Source organism: Triturus cristatus, chromosome 5_2 (genome assembly GCF_964204655.1).
Source record: "Triturus cristatus chromosome 5_2, aTriCri1.1, whole genome shotgun sequence".
In the NCBI taxonomy this organism is placed as follows: domain Eukaryota; kingdom Metazoa; phylum Chordata; class Amphibia; order Caudata; family Salamandridae; genus Triturus; species Triturus cristatus.
In genome coordinates this window covers 58,118,774-58,139,442 of record NC_140588.1, presented here as the reverse complement: position 1 = coordinate 58,139,442, position 20,669 = coordinate 58,118,774, and the positions used below count along the sequence as shown (strand labels likewise).

Below are 20,669 nucleotides of genomic sequence, written 5' to 3'. Positions count from 1 at the left end.
TTTCTGTAATGCAGATATGCTACTTTACACATATTTACTGAAAGAAATAGCGCTTATTGAGTTCCTCGCTCACTGCTAGCGCTGCAGCAATAAATTAACACCTTTCTCCATAGGAGATTGCTCCGATTTTTTTAAAACTTTTTACCCATGATGGCATGTTTTCGTTAACTTAAAATCAGTTCGTTGATGGTTATTTTGTAGCCACATTTGAAAAAATCAAGGTTTGTGAACTATTGACCTGAGTCCGCGACAGTGCAGGAGGGCAGCAGAGCAAAGCAAGTAGTCACAGAAGGCCAGTGTCGGCATAAGTGACAGCATTTCCCTTGCGGGAGCGAGCAGCACCAGGAGCGATAATTGCTAACACATGGCTCCAAAGCTCGCTCCCGCAAGGGAATCGTCAAACGTGCACGCGTTGCCATTGAAAGCAATGCAACGCGTGCACGTTTTTGCCTGCAAAGCTGTGTCGATTACAAAAGGTCTTTTTCCTATGCAGCGCCTGCGTGCTGCGTAGGCGAGACCTAAAAAACCAGTACAGACATAATTGACAGAGAATTTTTGGTCAGGGTACACGTTCTGATAATAATTCAAGGCACATTTCCTTTCCCAACAGTAACGAAAGGCGTGCCACTAGACTTTCAATAGAAGAGCTAACTAAAGCTAGATGATGAAAGCCAGTGATTTAATAACATGCGATTACCCAGACTTAGGCCAGTATAGAGCTCTCTTCATAAATAGGGCATGTGGGGTGAGGGGTGGGGAGAGGGGAAGCGGGGGAATTATGTAATGTGTCAGAAAGAACAAAAACAAAAAAGGCTCTTGCTTGTAAACATTTATGCTTCACGTTCCCAAGGCTGCAACTTTTATTTTTGAATCTTTGCTGGTCAGGACTAAAAGATTGAGACTGACACCACAAGTTAACACTACTAGGATACTAGGATATTAAGTTGTTCAATGTTCTGTACTGGCAAGTGGTAGGTCAGAAACATCACTGCGTGGAGAATTTTGTAAAGATTCACAATACGCTTACATTAAATAAAGAGAAGATCCACGAAGGAACTTGAAGCAGCCAAATTCAAGGACAGACAGCCTGTTCATTGATTCAAAAGGAAATTGTCATCAGGGAAAATGACAGATCACATTATATCAAGGTCCACCTTTTTCTGCTGGTTTAGCATTTTATAGTCCACCTATCCATCCACCCGCCACACGAAATTAACCATTCTCCTTTAGTCATTACGTTTTCTGATAGACATGAGCCTTCTATTGAACATTCAGAAGAACGCAACTTCCACCCAGACAAAACTTTAATCATTCAATAATACCCAGGGTCTAGAATCATCATAAATAAATGGATCATATCCCAAATTACCCTAGAAAATATTCTAACAAGAGTATGAGCTTCTTGTTAAAGATGCTGAGCTTAGCATCTGCTATTTTATCAGTTGTGAAACACTGCAGAAAAACAGTTAATCACATACTAAAGTGATTCGCAAATCAAGGATGTGAAGATGAACAGGAAAGGGTTCTTTGGAGTCAACACACTAACAAGATGGGTATGACATTTAGTCAATCAAATACATTTTTCATTAACAGAAGCTACTACTAACTCACAATAAAGTTAGGTTCCTTGAAAGGCAGGAGTTTGACAGCTGGCTCCACCGGTGGCAAAGCTGCATCTATGGCTAGCGTTTTAGCCTCAACTGTGGACTCTACAGAAACGTTCTGCAAAACAAGAACAATAATAATATATATTTTTTTTAAACTAAACGTGAATCGGATTATTTGAACAAACCGTGATTGAATTAGAAAATCAACTAGCTAGACGAGCACAACTGCTGGTTTTGTGCATTGTAACATAGTTACAATACAATCCATGTAGTGACAGGAAGCTGCAAAGCACAGGTACAAACTAATACTGTACTTTCTCGTAGTCTGAAAAGGACTGAACATAAACATAAGTATTACAGTGTGTGTGTGTGTGTGTGTTTTCAAACTCTGAGTTGCGGAGAAGTCAGAGACATCTCTAGAAGGATGTCAATATCAATAAACATTAGAACAACCTTTAGCACAGAAAAGCTTTTTATTAAAACAATTTACACTTTCATAAAGAGAATGTCAAACACATACACATCCTGAAAATAACACTACAAGGTTGCCCAATATTATGAGCTAAGCCATCTCCATCCATGCAAAACTCAAAATTCACCATGCCCCAAGGGAACAAAGGGGCTTATGGGAATGAACTGGGGAAGTAGGAGCGAAAGGAAATATTCACAATGTGACAACAGATGAATCCCATCATTCACCGGACCACAGACTTTACACCAGTTCACATGGCTTCACAAACGCACCCAAAATATGCATCAGCTGCTGGGGCTCCTGGAGCACCAAGACACTCACTCCAGTCTTAGATTGCCATAGATTTTTTTTTTAACTGTAATTTTAAACATAATTCATTACAGTAGCCGTCATGTTAATAAAGACATATATGACCTGAGAAAACAGCTTAAATATATGTTGAGACGACAAGCAAAGAAGCTTTTCCTAAGTCACTGAACAGCATGTTGAAGACACTTAGCAGTAGGGCTAACTTACATATTACATAAACATTGCGTTTTAGATTAGACCATTTAGATATAAATCATTTAACTTTAACATATTGCACCCCCAATATTTCACATTTTAATTATCTAATCCTCCCTGGGCGGGGGGGGGGCATGTGCGGCTAGTGGTGCACCCCCTATTCTGTCCCCCTCTTCATTTTCAGCACCCGCCCCATCCGTGGCTTTAAACCTAAGATACGCCTGATACGGTTGCCAAATAGCTCACGGTCTGCAACTTATCGGCCTAAGGGCGTTGGAATTCTCAGATTGTGTATTAAAATAGGATAAATCAGTGAACCACTCTGCAAGTGAAGGCAACGGACCTTTCATCCATCGCAGAGCCACCCTGCGCTTTGCGGGTAACATGCAGAGTGCAATCAATCCACGGGAAGCTCGTGGCACTTCCCTATCGTATCCTAAGAGGGCCACAAAGGGAGTGATGATTAAGGGGGTCTCTGCTATATCCTACAGCGCACTAATAACCATTGCCCAGAACATCTTAACACCTGGACAATCCCATGCCAAATGAATGAATGGTGCCAATCATCCCGCACCTCATGCAATTGTCGTCCTCCCTGAGGCCTTATTTGCGCAGGGGCATAATAGAATCTATGGAGATATTTAAAATGAGTTAACCGGTGTCTGCCATTTTGCATAATAGTTTTTGTAACAGAATAGCAGTATGCCCACTTTTCTTCCCATATGTGCATGCCTAGTTTTTCCTGCCATTCCAGACACACTTTCGTCTGGCTCGGCTACCACTGATTCGTGCAAGTGTATATAATACTGAAATACCTCACTGGGTGGGGTCTTGGATTACAAGAGGTTTGTCAATGAAGGAAACTCAAGGTTCTGTCATATTGTGACCCAGTTGGGCACGTAATGCTTGTCTGATTCAAAAGTAACGGTATCTAATAAGTGGAGATGGATCGGGAGTTTCTGTCTGGATCTGCTCCCAGGTGCGGACCTCCCCATTTATGAACAAATCTCCCATCTTCTTTATATTTAATGTGTGAAGTGCCTGCACAACCGCCTTATCTTCTCTCAATGGCAACCAGCCACACCACTCTATTGGTAATGTAGGAGTATAAAGCAATGGGATTCCCTGAAGTTCTGCAGTTTTATGCAATTGAAACCCAGTAAGTCCCACCAGACCAAATATATGATATCGCTACTGTGGATTAAGAGGTAAAGTCTGTGGAAGACCCGCTGGATGCACCTCCTCTCTTTCCAAATATAAATGTTGCAGATTAGGAGGGCCATGTATCCAGGCATATGAGTGAATTTGTTGTGCCTCTCTATAATATCTTTCGGGGTCTGGTGTGTCAAGTCTGCCCGCTGAATAAGGTCTTGTCAATGTGGCCCACTGCACCCTAGGCTGCTTACTGGCCCTGGCCAGCCTGATAAGCAAGGTATGCAGGTTGCGCAACAATAACCTCTGAGGTAAAATTGGTATGTTAAGAAAAAAGAATAGGAAACGAGGTAGCACTATCATTTTCATAAGAGCTATGCATTCCAGCAATGACAGAGTTAGCTTAATCCACTTCTCTACAATGTCTGTGAGGCGCTTTAATGCCCTGCCATAATTTTCGATAATTACTATTTCTGGGTCTGTGTGAACCTGGACTCCCCAAGATATCGCACTGGTTCTGATGTCCACTTTGAGGGATAGTCCTGCTGTACCTGGGTAGTGGAGGCCGTTAGGGGAAATATGTGATTTATTCCAATTAATACGCAGTCCAGAGTGACTGCCAAAATCTCTAAACTTCCTGAAATATTGGAGTTAAGTTCAGGGTTTCTGATGTACAACAGCGTGTCATCAGCATACACAGATATTGTCAAATTATATTGCGGAAATCGTATACCTCGGTCGGAGTGATATTCCTGTATTGCAAACGCTAAGGGTTCAGCCAAAAGAGCGTATGGTAATGAGGAGAGAGGGCAGCCTTGTCTTGTGCCCCTTGTAATTGCGATTGGAGCAGATGGCATGCCATTTACTCGCTCAGGCCACTGGTTTCGCATACAGCTCTTCCACTAACTTTTTGAATACCTCTCCCACACCCGCGCGTCTCAATACTGCCAATTAAAAGCACCATTCAGCCGAGTTGAATGCCTTCTCAGCATCCAAGAAGACAGCCACCGCACGTGTGTCATGGTCAATTCGAGAGATTGGGCAGAATAAAGTACGTAGGTTACTTGTCAAGGAACGGCCAGGGACGAATCTGGATTGTTCTGGGCCCACCAAATCCTGTTCACTAGTATTTCGGCGAAAATATTTGTATCTTGGTTAAAGTAACGGCAGTGGCTTACATAATGAACACTGTGTGGGTGTCTTGCCAGGCCTTAATAGTATGATCAGTATTGCCTCCCGCATCGTCGGAGGCATTATCAGGCATTATCCTTTCTCTTGTCATTTCCTCAAATAAATTGACCAGGTGGGGAACCAGACGATCTTAGTATGCCTTGTAAAAGGCCACTGTCAGGCCGTCAGACCCAGGTGCTTTATTCTTTTGAATTGCTTTTAGTGCATCAATAATTTCGGTAGGACGACGGGTGGCTATCAATCGCTCCTTATGGGAGTCAGCCAGCCATTTCATGACAATATATGGTAAATAGTCCTCGGCTGACTCATCTGTATTAGTATCGCGTGAGGTATAAAGTGCTGCAGAATATGCTCAAAATCATTCAGTAATTTGTGGGGCTTTTCAGACCTGCATACCGTCCTTGTCTTGTACTGTTAACCTCCGAGGGGAGATAGCGAGGTGCTGAGTCAATGCTGCCAATGTGGCGCTGGGTCTCTCCTCTTCCCCGTACACCTTGGCAGTGGCATATTTTCAAAGGTGGACTAGTTCAATGTGTTCTAATTCATTATATTCTTCCTTCTTCCCTCCAGTCTCTGCCAGCCTTTCGGGCTCGGACGTTCGTTGCGTGTTTACGCTCCCGCACGGTTAACCCTTTTTCAAGTTCATACATACGATCTCTTATGGACCGAAGTACCCCGGCATGTTGAGCGATTGTTACCTCATGAATGTAGGCCTTAAAGGCCTCCCAGATGGTGACCATTCTCGATACACTACCGATTTTATGAAGATAATAATTATCTATTGCTTGAGCTAGTTTTTCACGGAACACCGTGTCCAGCAAGGAATATTGTGAAAAACGCCACGCAAGGAACCTAGGCTGTAAACACTCGGGGGGCAATATTAACTTTACGGGCGAATGATCGGACAATGAGTGGGGTAAGTGAGTGCATTTATGTATGAAAGGAAGAAGGCTCCTCGAGATGAGCCAGTAGCTGATACGTGTGTGAATGTCATATCGATGAACAGTGGGTGTATTCCCTTCCTTGTGGCGATCAATAGCGCCAAACATCTGGCCTTCCAGTGGGTCCCCTGGATCTATCGAGCCCGGTGATAGGACACAATTAAATCCCTCCCCCCACCAACAGCTGAGGAATATTTTGCAAATGCAGCGAGTTTACTATTCAATGACGGGTAAAATTGAGGGCCATCATAATTCGGACCATAGATACCCACCAAAGCACATCAGGATGATCTTTATGGCAGCGTGCAACCACATACCTTCCCTCGTCATCCGTGCACACCTCTTGAAATTGCACTCCAGAACCGCGACATGCTCATATCAGACCCCCCCCCCCCCCGAGGGATGTGAATTTGGCGCAACATAGGAGCCCCTCATTCTTTCCTGCCTCATCAGTCCTGACCTAGGTGCCAGGTGTGTCTCCTGTAATATAGCAACACCAACATTATGTTTCTGAAGATAGAGGACAGTTTTGCGAATTTTACGTTGGTCACTCAGCCCTCTAATGTTCCAGGCCATACAACTTATTGTGGCTACCTTTGTTTTCGGCGAAGTTCCCTGATCACTATCTAAACTCAGTGTAAGTCTCTGTGATCAAACCAGCTAGCTTGTAAGATATTTTCAGTTCGGCTATCTCCATTTGGCTGTTTCAGACAAATAACTTCAAACATACATTTCCCCCCTCCCCCGCCACATGTACCGCCCAATTACATGGCAATTTGAGCCCCCCAACTGAAATTCCCCCCTCTGTGAACCCGAAACTGTGTGTAATACACGCAGGGCGGTGAGTGCCCGTGAGCTGGTCTTCAGCGCCTACGTTCTAATGACTGATTGGTACCATTTATAACCCCCCCCCTCCCCCCCCCCCCAACTTGATAACCTAATACTGCAAATGTTACGATATAGGTACTAATCCTTCAATCCCACATTCCACAAAATACAAATGTCCATACATCAATTACACAATTCGGAGAGTGCATTTAGGAATAAAAGCGGAGTCATATCTTCATCCTTACCACCACAGCCAGCTACTATATCCTAGCGCACATAAACGATGAATAAATCAATACAAAGGGCAGTGCATTAGTCCTGTTGGTCTAAATCACTACGGGCTCATTATTGTTCAGAGTGGAGTCCTGTCTGTTCTTCTTGGAGTTGAGCGCGACTTTAGCGTCTGGAGAAATCTATTCGGATCGGTGGAAAGTCGCACGGGGTAAAGCATGGCATATTCTATGTTGAGCTCTCTCAGTTTACCTTTCACTGGTGGATATTGTTTCCGTGCCTCTTGCACCTGTAATGTGATCTCCGGATAGATAGTTCAGAGCCCTCATAGTGAAGTGTTCTGAGCTTCCTCGCCCGTCTCAGCACTACGTCCCTGTCTCTATAGTTAAGGAGCCGGGCAATTATTGGACGGGGGAGCACCAGGGGCGGTTGAGGGGCCAGCGAGCAATGCGCTCGTTCTACTATGAAAACAGACGACAAAGTGTCTCGGTTAAACAAAGTTATAAGTAGCTGCTCAATGAATTGCTCCATGTTCCCAATATTCGCCTCTATGCGTATATTATTGCGCCTTGATTGCGCTTTTAAATCCTCTGTCTTATTTTGCATTGTCATCATCGCCGTTTCCATTCGATTCTGCGTTTTTGTGGTCTCAATTTTTATGTCCTCAGCTACGGATACTAGCTTTTCCACCATATCAATTCGCTCAGCGTATATGTCCATTCTTTCCTACATGCGATACATAAGGGAGTCAATTTTACTATCTATGCTGGTAAGACTTTGCTGCATTGTGGAGAGTATTTCCTGCAAATTGCCTCTCAGATCTGAAAGAGACAATTTAGTTATGGATTCCTCACCTTAGAATTACCCCCAGGCGTCAGACTGAATCCGGAGAATTTGTTCTGCAGCAGTACCCCTGCGCGTCAGTAGGTGGCGTTGGTCGTCTTCGCGTTCGTCGTTGGCGTCGTGGTCGCCGGTATGACATTGTGGTACCTACTTAAGACGCCGCCCCTGAATGCTGACGTCAGTTCTATCTTTTTGCGCGCCAGCCAACACCGATCCGGAGAGAGCGGTACCTTGAGTCACTTTTTGGCTCTATTTTTGCACCCTTGTCGACGTCTTTTTGAGTCGTTACGACTCCTGGTGCACAGGGAAATCATCTTGTCGAACCGGCTTCAAGCCTTGTGGCTCCTGCCACAAGCAGATGTCGGTGATGGACCCACATCTTGTGTGCCTTTGGTGCGTAGAGCGCGACCAGGACCCGAAGTCGTGCTCCGACCGCCGGGCCATGGCTCCGAAGTCTTTGCGGGAGCGGTCCCGAAACCTTCTGGAGGCCCGGCAGTCAGCTCCGCGCTGCTCGAGGTTCCGCTCTGCACCATTCCTCGAAGTCTTCGTCTTCAGGTAAGTCGAAGCAGAAAAAGAAGGCGAAGAAGCACAGTCACTCTCGCGTTCTTCCCATCCGTAGGACAACGCGACGCGGGATGCGGCAGGTAGTTGTCCGGCTCCGCCCGTGGAGCCTGTTGGGTCGACTCAGAGCCTTCCTCCCTTTCTGGGACCCGGAGCGACCCTGCCCAACTTCGCAGCTTTTACGGAGCCCTCCATTCAATGTTCGGGCAGCCTGACTCCTCCGGCGCGTTTTTGGGCTCCGCGGACTCAGCTGGGGGCTCTAGGCCTTCGAAGCCGGCAGCTTCGGTGCCGCAGGACCTCCAGGGATCCAAGCCTGGATACGGATCAGCGCCGGTCTACCTCGTGACACCTCCTCCGGCACCAAATCCATTGGCGACACCTCTGCCCCTCCGACGCCAGTTGTGTCCCCAGCCAACGTCGACCCCAACCTCCCCCTCGATGTGGACACGAAGCTGGACTGAAGTCACCCAACGTTGGGACAGGCGCCGCCAGATACTTTTGTACCCTTGTTCTCCCCTGGTGTTCCCCATAGCTCCGAGTGGCTACCAGAGGAGGGTGAGAGGATCTGTGGACCCTCTGGCAGACCAGTTGGAAGAACCGGACTGGTTGTGGAGGAAAGATCGGGCCAGCTCGAGGAAGAAACCCAGGGAGCTGAGTACCAACTAACAGATAGGTGAAAGGTGGCAAAAGTATAAGTAAAGCTGAAAGCCAATGGAGCCCCGTACCCGAATGGGTTTCCAGCTGGCCTTTTCAAGGAGACGCATGAAGTTTGGGCAGTAGTGTTGTCAGCACTTTATAACTACTGTTTTTTAAGCGCTAATATACCGGACGGTTGGAGAGGATCAATTTTATGCCCTATATATAAGAGCAGAGATCGAACCACAGCCGCAAACTATATATTGGTTGCCTTATTGGATATTGAGGCAAAAGTCTACGCCCAAATTTTACTATAACAATTAGAATCTTGGGTGGCAGAGGAGGGACTATTGCCATTTTTTCAAACAGGGTTCAGGGCTGGGGCTTCCACGGTAGACAATATAGAAGCTCTCTCTGTCCTTGGGCATAATGCTATACAGAAAAACAGACCACCTCTCCTGTGCTGCTTTATAGATTATAGTGCTGCGTTTGATAGAGTAGATAGGGCCATTTTATGGAGAAAGCTTGCAGGCTGGGGTATACCAACGAACTTGTTAAGAGCCATCATATCACTATATATAGAGACATGGGCTCGAGTAAAAACGAGTGCAACAACACTAACTCAGAAAGTAAAAACGACCCGAGGGTTAAAACAGGGTTGCGTGCTGGCACCAATGTTGTTTAATTTGTACACAGCAGATCTAGGGAAGGCCCTGGAGGGCTGTAGCTTGGTCCCCCTAATCTAAGTTCAGTTTGATTACAAATACTCCAATACGCCGATGATACTGTGGTCATGGATCATACCAAGTCAGGGTTGCAAAGCGCTTTAAACGCTTTGGGAAGGTATAACAAGGTGAACCATTTGTTGGTTAATCAGTACAAAACTAAAGTCCTGATATTCGGGAGTTACGGTAGGAAGAAGTTGGAAACCTGGCAGTTTGGAGGTCAGACCATCATCACTGCAAGGTATTATAAATATCTGGGCGTGTGGTTTATTGAATCTGGTTCTGCAGCAGCCCTAGTTCCAGATATTAAGAAGTAAGTGGGCAGCCATTACCTACAGAATTGGCCAGCTGACTCATCTATTGAGTAGCGCTTCTGCTTCACCTATTTAAAGAGTTATAACGGCAACCTTACTCCCAGCTTTGCAGTACGGGCATCTTGCCTATCCAGGAGCGTTGGACGAAGCTTTAGAGCTATGCCACATTAGAGCAAATAAAGAAATATTCTATCAACCGCGACATGTCCGAAGCTCCAGGCTAAGACTTGAGATGGGGTTAATAACTCAATCAATAGATTGTAAGGCTTCTTTGCTAAAATATTATAACAAGTGTAGCATTCCTTAAAAAAATTATTTGCCACCGATCTATGAAAAATTGGGTAATCCTTGGTCCAGCCAACTTAAAGATGCGATTCTGTTACTCAAGATCGAGGAGTCTGCTTTGGGGGTCGGTGCAATTCCTTATCGGGCATGAAAGACAGCCATTAATAAGCAAATGAAGGAGTCCTACTGGGAACAGGATATACGGGCTGTTGAGAGTCAAGGATGGGCTCAGCCCCTGGCGGATTCTTATCGTGTTGGGAAGCAACAAAACTACTTCTCGGATCTCAAATCCTATATATGAGAGTGCTTGCGTTACCAATAAGAGATTTTAACCCACGTTGAGCAGGTGGAGGGGGGTGACTTTGAGTGTAGGCCCTGCAACAATTATCAGGAATCATGGTTTCATTTGTTATGCTGTTGCCTGGCCTTAGATCAACAAAGGAGACTCCTGCTAAAACCTATTTTTCTGGCAGAGGGTGTTTGCTCTTGTGCACAGGCATCTGACTTTTGCTTTAGCTGCAATTCTCCTGGTGGGCTGGGGAGATGTGCTAATTTTGTGAATATTTTAAACAAATTACTGTTGAATACTAGGGCAAGAGCAGTGCCTCCTGAGTAACGTCCATGTTTATCCAAGTCGCTTTGTAGATGTGTATGTACGAGCTAACCTGGGAGACAGTGGACATTTAGGATGGATGGGGCCAGGTTTAATCCTTCTTAGACGGAATCCTGGGAGGCATGGCACGCAAATGAAGTATTGGCAGCTCTAAGTAAGGCAAGTTTTGGAGGCTACACACAGCTCGTCCTTTCGATAGAATTGCCACATCAGCCCTACAGTAAAGGCTATGAGCCAAATAAATTATAATCTAGCCTGGTGTACATACAGCTGACTGTTTTAGGATTACATTATATAGTACATGTATTTTAGTGTTAATGAGATTATGCAAATCTGACTGATGGAGCTGATCTGTTGGACTGGTTTAGAACGAGGCAATTGGTATTTTAATAAGGGTACTGTATAGGTTATTTAAAGATTGGAATAATGTGATTACAGCACTTATTGAGTCTTAGATGATGAAGTGATTCATATTGTTTTATTTTAAAGATTTTATGCCTATTTGTTATGGTTTTAATTAACTATACAATAAATGTTATTACTTACTTAACAGTTGGAAGAACGGGACTGGAGAGAGGAGTTGGGTGAGGCCAGTGGTCTGGACACTTCTCCAGACCTTGGAATGCGTTCGCCCCTCTACTGTGGCTATGGAGGAGGGTGCATCATAAGCAGTGGTGTTGGGTAGGGCGACTGAGGCCCTAAGCCTCGAGCTTCCTACAGTGGCAGTTAGGATTAATCTCCTGACCGAGGTGCTTCAACCGGCAGCAGCCTCTTCAGAGCCCCTGCTGCCATTCAATAAGGACCTCATGGGCACTGGGTCCAAGCACCACACAGGGGCTCCTGTGGATAGGATGATTGCCCAACGCCACAGCCCAGGCCACCTCATTTTCATCTCCCAACACCCCACCCCTGAGAGCTTGGTGGTCCAAGCCTCCACTTCCAAGGGAGCATTCTCTACCGCACCACCTGATAGAGAATCCAAGAACTTGGACCATCTTGGGAAGAAGAGGTTTTCTTCCTCCAGCTTAGGACTGCGGTCGGTGAACACCGCATGTCTCTTGGGCCGTTACTCCCATTCTGTGAGAGACACGGTCGTGCAGGTGCTGCCTCAGTGCCCGGAGGAGGCCCAGGCCGTGCTCTTCCGTACAGTGGCCGAAGGGAGAGATGCAGCGAAGTTAGCCATTCGGTGTGGGCACTCGCTAGGCCGGACCATTTCAAAGTCAGTAGCCCTATGACACAACACCTGGCTGAGGTCCACTGGCTTTTCGGGTGATGTCCAAGCTACACTTATGGACATGCCCTTTCATGGGTGTCGTTTGTTTAGCGACAAAGCGGAGAAGGCGCTCAAGCATTTAAGGATACCAGGGCTACGGCCAAGTCCTTGGCCCTCCCTTCCACCTCTCACCTCTGCTTTTCACCCCTTGCGCAGCTATGGAAGGGGTCCCCCACCACGTTCCGTCCGGAGCAACAGGCCTGCGCAAGCTGTCCAGCCCCTGTGCGGCCGGGGATGTGTGACCCACCGTCTGTGGGCCAGCAGGTGGCCCAGTCAACCAGCGCCCCTTCTGCAGCAGCCTCTAAGCCCTTCTAGTCCAACCTTTCAGGGCCAGCTTTAGCCAGTGGTCGGCAGGATTCACCATCACCTCCCCCACTGGCTCACCATCATGTCGGACAGGTGGGTTTTGCAGATAGAACGAAGGGGCTACTTCCTCCCCTTCGAGACCAACCCTCCATCCATGCCACCTCAATTTCATCGCACGATGGAGGATTACTTGGCCCTTCTCCAAAAGGAAGTTACGGCTCTCTTGGCCAAGGGTGCCATCAAGCAAGTTCCAGCCCCAGAAGTAGGTTGTGGTTCTTATACCCACTGCTTTCAGGTGCCCAAGAAGGACAAGGGCCTGCGTCCTATCTTGGATCTCAGGAACATCAACTGCTTCCTCCGGAAGGAGAAGTTCAAAATGTTGACGCTGGCTCAGGACCTTGGAGACTGGATGATAGCGTTGGACTAGCAAGACACCTATTTTCACATCCCCGTCCTGTTGGCCCATCGGCGTTACCTGCGGTTCACGGTAGGTGACAAGCACTCTCAGTTTACTGTGCTCCCCTTTGGCCTTACCAGCGCCCGTCGGGTGTTCACGAAGGTGGTGGCGGTGGCCGCAGCTCATCTGCGCAGATTAGGGGTTCCAGTCTTCCCCCATCTCGACGATTGGCTGTTCAAGGCGGGTTCGCCCCAGGCGGTCGTCACCCTACTCCTACTTTCGCTGGGGTTCACCATCAACTTGCCAATCTCACACCGGATTCCCTCTCAATTGCTCCTTTTCATCGGAGTGGTTCTGGACACAGCGCAGTTTCGGGCTTATCCTCCCGAGCAGCGAGTCCGGGATATTCAGGCTATGATTCCGATCTTTCAGCCTCTATACCAGGTTTCGGTCAGAATGACCCTGAGGCTACTGGGCCCCATGGCCGCTTTCATCATGCTCGTGGGCTATGCCAGGTGGCATATGCGGGCTCTGCAGTTCCAGTGTGAACAGCATCAGGGTAATCTTTCCGATTGTGTCCAGATCTCGGAGGGCACTGCACACAAATTGCAGTGGTGGCGAACGAACCAGGATTGGGTCAATGGCAGAGCCCTCTCCCTTCCCTAACCGGAGTACACAGTGATGACAGATTAATCACTTCTGGGGTGGGGCGGCCACATGGGAGAGGCGGAGATCAGAGGCCTCTGTTCTCCGACAGTGTCCGGGCTCCACATCAACCTTCTGGATCTTCTGGCGATCCGTCTTGCACTAAAAGGCATTCCTTCCTTCAGTCAAAGGGTGAGTAGTGCAGGTGTTCACGGACACCACCGCCATGTGGTACTGCAACAAACAGGGCGGGGTGGGGTCGTGGACCCCATGTCAGGAGGCACTTCATCTCTGGAAGTGCTTGGAACATCGGGCATGTCCCTGGTGGTTCAACACTTGGCAGGTTCTCTGAACGCCAGGGTGGACAAACTCATCCGCCGGTGCATGGTGGATTACGAATGGCGTCATCACTCCGAGGTGGTTCAAAGTCTTTCAGCGGTGGGAGAGCCTTGGTTAGATCCATTCGCCACTGAATAGAACGTGCAATGTCAGCAGTTCTGCGCGTTGGAATTTCCAAGGCGGCACTCGCTCACCAACGCTTTTCGTCGCAAGTGGCGTTGCAGTCTTTTATACGCCTTTCTGCCTTTACCACCTTTAACCAGAGTGCTTAAGAAGATAAAAGCACGAGCGGACCCAAGTCATTCTTGTGGCTCTGGACTGGGAGCGAAGAGTCTTGGATTTCGAGGTCTTGCACATGGCCATCGATCCTCCGATCAGACTGCCTCTTCGTGAGGATCTTTTGTCGCAGCAGCAGAACCTATCCAGCCTCCACCTCCTAGCGTGGAGAATGAGCGGCAACAGTTGACAGCTTTTCGACCTTCCTCCCGTAGTCTGTAACGTTATCTTGGCAGCCAGGCATCCCTCCACCGAAATGGTATACACCTGTAGATGGAACAAATTTGTGGCATGGTGCGCAGCAAAGGCTGTGGATCCCCTTGCTGCCCCTTTATCAGAGGTTCACCTCTTCATTCCTTCTTGGGCCTAGCAGGGCTCTGCTCTGGGCACTCTGAAAGGCTATCTTCGGCCATTTCAGCCTTTCTTCGGCTTCCTGGCCAGCCTTCTCTTTTCAAGTCTCCTATTGTACATCGCTTCCTGAAGAGCATTACTCACTTGTATCCTCCAATTCCTTTCGCAATGCCTCAGTGGGACTTGAAATTGGTTCTGACCTATCTTATGTGCGCTCCCTTCGAGCTTCTACATAACTGTCCTCTCAGACTTCTGACACTTAAAACTGCCTTTCTGGTTGCCATCACCTCTGGTCAAAGGGTGAGTGAGCTGCAGGCTCTTTCTTTAAAATCTCCTTTCCTGGCTGTTCATCTAGAGAAAGTTGTCCTTCGCACAAGACCTTCTTTCCTTCTCTAAGTGGTTACCTCTTTCCACATAGGACAGACTATCACTTTGCCCACCTTCTTCCCACCCCAGCATCCTTCTAAAGAGGAGGAGAGGCTCCACCGTCTGGATCCAAAACGTGCGCTTTCCTTCTATCTGGACCGCACAAAGCAATTCCGGGTGGATAACCATCTCTTTGTTGGCTATGTGGGCGCCAAGAAAGGTTGGGCCTTGCAGAAACTAACCATCTATCGATGGGTCGTTCTGTGAATCAAAATCTGTTACTCCTTAGCAAAAAAGGAACCTCCAGTGGGTTTGCATGCCCATTCCACCAGGGCAAAGGCAGCCACTACTGCTTTGGGACGTGGCGTCATGACATCTGCCAGGCAGCTATGTGGTCTTCGATGCACACGTTTACCAAACACTACTGCCTGGACAGCCATGTCCGAAGGAAGGGCTTCTTCGGCTGTTCGGTGCTCCAGGACTTTCTGGTGTGAACTTGGTTTGCAGACCTACCACTGGGGTTGGTATCGCTGGGGTATCTATTCTAAGGTGAGGAATCCATAACTAATTGTTTCTTTCAGATGAACAAGTTACTTACCTTCAGTAACGATATATCTGTAAGAAACATAGATTAGTTATGGATTCCTCACCTCCCCACCCATCCTCCCTATTCTGCGAACTGACTTCTAGGGTAAGGGACTTCCCTGCAGGGCCCTAGTTTTGTGCACCAGTGGTCAGTGTCTTGCATGGCTCTGCACTTCTGGTGTGGAATGTCGTGTAAAGAACTGACGTCAGCACGCAGGGGTGGTATCTAAGTAGATACTGCAACGTCATTCCAGTGACCACGAGGCCAACGACTAACACAAAGTCGGCCGACGCCACGTACTGACGCGCAGGGTTCTCCAGATCCAGTCTGACGCCTGGGGGTCATTCTAAGGTGAGGAATCCATAACTGATCTATGTCTCTTACAGCTATATCGTTGCCGAAGGTAAGCATCTGTTCTTCAGCGCTCATTTCCCCCTGCTCCGTCGCCGGCCATTCTGTTTCTTCAACTCTGGCCCTGGTGGACTTGCGCTGTTCGAACTTCAGCCTTGCCTGTAGCTTGTCTGGTTTCCCCATTATGCATATAATAATGTGCACTGCCTTCCCAAAATGCACCAAACAGCTTCTGTGTCATGTTGCTGGGTAGTTTAAGCTAGTTATGCTAAGTGTCTTGCGCTGACCTCAATGCTACCTAGTGTGGCCTACAGCCTTATGCGCAGCCTCAACACCATGTGCATCTCACCTCGGGCTGGTATAAAATGCCTTCAGCGGTCCTTGTCCCCTCTCTGCAAGGGGTGGCACTGCTCCCGCCTAGCCCCCCCCCAGACCGGTACCATTCACTTCAATATCCCCGGGGCCGCAGGGGATCAACCTGCAGCTGCAAAGCAGTCGCCTGGGGCAGCCAGGACCACAGCACGCACACACCACAGCAACCGCCATGCTCCGTAGCTGGTGAAGGCACTCAGGGCTCCAATGAGCATAGGTAGGTCTCAGCCGGCACTGGGTCAGAGATACCGTTCACACGCCAGTAATGCGGGCAGAGCAGTCTCCGCGCCGTCTTACACTACTAAGAGTCCTGGCAGCCACAGACACCCGGGGCACTCTGCAGTTAAATCCGTGCCGGAGGACGGCATCTCACCATGCGTGGTAGGCCCTGCCCCTGCCAGTCGCAATCTTCGGTATAACTCAGTAAAAAATGGAGTGATTGGCTAGGCGATGGCGGGATTCGGCACCGGGATGTTAGCTCCTGCAAAGTCTTGCAATTAGCACTGTAGATTGCTAGGGGTTATTCACATTCATGCAGCATTATCGGATCGGTCACGGGAGCTTACTCAGGTTGCGGCCATCTTGAAGCCAGGCAAACTCAGCCCCCTTAGATAACCATAGTTGTAATATACTGCTTTCATGGATTGCTGTGGACTTGGATGGAAACTACAGTGATACCTCAAGAGTGATTGCCAGTTGGGACAATTAATGTTCACCTGGGTGATATTCTGATGTGAACCCCTGTCCTGAGTTACCCACATGTAGTGATGTCTGGTATTCTAACTTTTTGTGGCCCAACACATATGATAATCCAGAGTGCTCGCTGAGGCCGAGGCGCGGAGCCTGGTTCGGAGACCTGGAGGGCCACACCAAGCATGTCCTCTAGTTGACATAGGACTAATGTTAATATATCCACCACTTAAATTACTTTCATATTTCAATATACTAATTCACCACTAATCTTTATGGGTTCCGCAGTGGCATGCTACTCACCGAAAAAGCACTTCAACGCCTTGTTAGGGATAGTAAGAGCTATATAAATACAATTACAATACAACTATGGTCACAAACATGGATACATTGCATTCCGGATTGCAAATATGAGGAGAAGTTGCTTTCACACTGCATCTTATTTTTAATTCACGAGTTGCAAGAGTTGCTATGTAAATCAGAAATACCTTTCCAATTCCCGAAATACAACTAGTGCGATAAAGCTTTTTGCAGTTGCAAAACCTGCACTTTCTCGTATCCCATGCTTGGGGAAGGGAGAGGGATCTGCCGTTGACCCAATCCAGTTTTGTTAGCCACCACTGCAATTGGTGTGCAGTGCCCTCCAAGATCTGGACACAATGGGAAAGATCCCCCTGATGCTGTGCCCACTGGAACTTCAGGTCCCACTGCAGAGCCCGCATATGCCACCTGGCATAGTCCACCAGCAGGATGCAGGAGGCCATGAGGCCCAGCAGCCTCAGGGCCATTCCGACCGAAACCCGGGATAGAGGCTGAAAGATCGGAATCATAGCCCAATATCCCGGACTCGATGCTCGGGAGAATAAGCCAGAAACTGCGCTGTGTCCAGAACTGCTCCGATGAGAAGGAACTTCTGAGAGGGAATCAGGTGTGACTTCGGCACATTGATGGTGAACCCCAGCAAATGCAGGAGGTCGGCCGTAGTCTGGAGGTGGGAAACGACAGCCTGGCGTGAGCCCACCTTCAACAGCCAGTCGTCGACATAGGGGAAGACTGGAACCCCTGATCTGCGCGGATGATCTGCAACCACCGCCATCACTTTCGTGAACACCCGAGGGGTGCTGGCAAGGCCAAAGGTGAGCACAGTAAACTGAAAGTGCTCGTGGCCTACTGTGAACTGTAGGTAACCCCGATGGGCCGGCAGGACGGGGATTTGAAAATAGGTGTCCTGCAAGTCCAAGGCTACCATATAGTCTCCAGGGTCGAGAGCAGACACGACCTGAGCAAGGGTCAGCATTTTGAACTTCTCCTTCCAGAGGAAGCGACTGACGTTTCGGAGATCCAAGATAGGACGCAGGCCCTTGTCCTTCTTGGGTACTAGAAAGTAGTGGGAATAACAACAACGACCTACTTATGGGGCAGGAACACGCTCGATAACTCTTTCGGCCAAGAGAGCCATAACTTCCTGTTAGAGAAGGGCCAAGTGATCCCCTGACATGCAATGATTCTGAGGTGGCATCAATGGAGGGGGAAGTCTCGAAGGGGAGGGAGTAGCCCTTTCGGACTATCTGCAAAACCCACCTGTTCAACGTGATGGTGTGCCAGTGGGGGAGGTGATGGTGAATCCTGCCGCCCACTGACAAAAGGTGGCCCTGAAAGGTCTGACTAGGAGGGCTTGGAGGCTGCTGCAGAGGGAGCGCTGGTGGACTGGCCCGCCCCCTGACCCACAATGGTCTGTCCCACGTCCCTGGGTGCACATAGGCTGGACAGCTCGCGCAGGCCTGTGGCCCTGGGCGGAACGTGGTGGGGCACCACTTCCATAGCTACGAAAGGGGCGAAAGGCAGACTGCGCTGGGCGAGAGGTGGATGTGAGGCCCAAGGACCTGGCCATAGCCCCAGAGTCCTTAAAACGCTCAAGCGTGTTGTCCGCCTTGTCGCCAAACAAGTGACGGCCATCAAAGGGCATGACCAAAAGCGTAGCTTGGACATCACCCAAAAAGCCAGTAGACGTCAACCATGCGTAGTGTCTAAGGTCTACCAACTTGGAAATCGTCCTGCCTAGTGAGTCGGCGGTGTCCAGCCCACATGGGATGGCAAACTTCACTGCATCTCTCCCTTCGGCAATGGCACGAGAGAGCACAGCCAGGGCCTCCTCCGGGCACAGTGGCAGCACCTGTGCAACCATGTCCCACAACAAGTGGGAGTAACGGCCCAAGAGAAATGCTGGGTTCACCGACCGCAGTCCCAAGCTGGAGGAAGAAATCATATTCTTCCCAAGGTGGTCCAGCTTCTTGGATTCCCTATCAGGTGGTGCGTTAGGGAATGCGCCCTTGGAAGTGGAGGCTTGGACTACCAAGCTCTCAGGGGTGGGATGGTGAGAGAGGAAAATGGGGTCGCCCGGGGCCGGGCGGTGGCATCGGGCAATCATCCTATCCACAGGAGCCCCTGTGTTAGGCTTGGACCAAGTGCCCAATAGGATGTCCGTGAGGGCCTAATTGAACGGCAGCAGCAGCTCTGAAGAGGCCACTACAGGCTGAAGCGCCTCCGTCAGGAGGTTAGTCCTGACCGCCACCGTAGGAAGCTCACGGTTTAAGGCCACGGCCGCTCTACGCAACACCATGGAAGATGCACCCTTCTCCGTAGCCACGGTAGGGGGAGAAAGCATGCCAAGGTCTGGGGAGGTGTCCAGACCACCGGCATCACCCAGCTCCTCTCTTTAGTCCGGTTCCTCTAACTAGTCTGCAAGAGGGTCCACAGACCCCTCCCATTACTCTTCACCATCTCCTGGTAGCCACTCAGGGCGGTAGGAAACATCAGGGGAGAACAGGGGTACAAAAGTACCGGCCTGCGCCAGTCCCGATTTCGGACGATGTCGGTCCGGCTTCATGTCCTCATTGAGGGGGAGGCCGGGGCAGACGCCGGATGGGGACACAACCAGCGTCGGAGGTGGCAGCGGTGTAGTCACTGGATTGGGCACCGGAGAAGGTGTCACAAGGCCGACCAGCACCGATCGGGATCCAGGCCTGAATCCTTGGGGGCCCTGCGGGCCGGAGCCGAAGGCATCGAAGGCCTAGAGTCCCCAACCGAGTCCGCGGGGCCCGAGGGCACGCCGGCGAAGTCCGGCTGCCCGAAGATGGAATGTAAGGCATCGTAAAAGTTGTGAAGGTGGTACCGGAAAGGGAGGGAAGGCCAGAGTAGACTCAACAGGCTCAACGGGTGAAGCGGGACGACTACCTTCCGCTGCCCGCGTCGAATTGGCCGACAGATGGGGAGAACGCGAAGAGCGACTATGCTTCTGCTTGTGCTCCAACTTACCCGAAGACTTCGATGACGAGTGGTGGTGGTGGCTCCGTGACCGGTCCCGCGACCTCCCTCTCGAACGGCGCGGAGCAGACTGCCGGGCCTCAAGAAGCTTTCGGACCCACATGACTTAGGGTCATAGTCGCGCTCCAAGCACCAAAGGCACACGAGGTGCAGGTCTGTGACCAACATCAAATTGCGACAGGAGTCGCAAGCCTTGAAGCTGGTCCGACGTGACAACCCTCAGTGCACCAGGAGTCGATCGACTCAAAAAAGGTGTTGACAAAAGTCACAAAAACCGAGTCAAAAAGTGACTCGAGGTACCGCTCTCTCCAGATCTGAACTAGCTGGTGCAGAAAAAGATAGAACTGACATCAGTGCACGAGGGCGGCGTCTAAGTAGATACCGCATCATCATTCCGGAGACCACAACGCCAATGACGAACGCAGAGTCGTCTGACACCACCTATCAACGCGCAGAGGTACTGCTGAGGAAAAGATTTTCTGGATCCAGT

The 20,669-nt window shown here is 49.2% G+C and overlaps 1 protein-coding gene across 7 annotated transcripts in view; it reads right to left on the bottom strand.

Moving 5' to 3' along the window:
* Positions 1–20,669, bottom strand: part of INO80C (INO80 complex subunit C) — a 199,107-nt gene that overhangs the window by 120,081 nt on the left and 58,357 nt on the right. For all 7 annotated transcript variants that reach the window (XM_085606851.1, XM_085606854.1, XM_085606852.1 and 4 more), the window contains one exon: positions 1,612–1,722. In XM_085606851.1, coding sequence (XP_085462977.1) covers positions 1,612–1,722 — 111 coding nt within the window. The remainder of the gene's footprint in view (positions 1–1,611; positions 1,723–20,669) is intronic.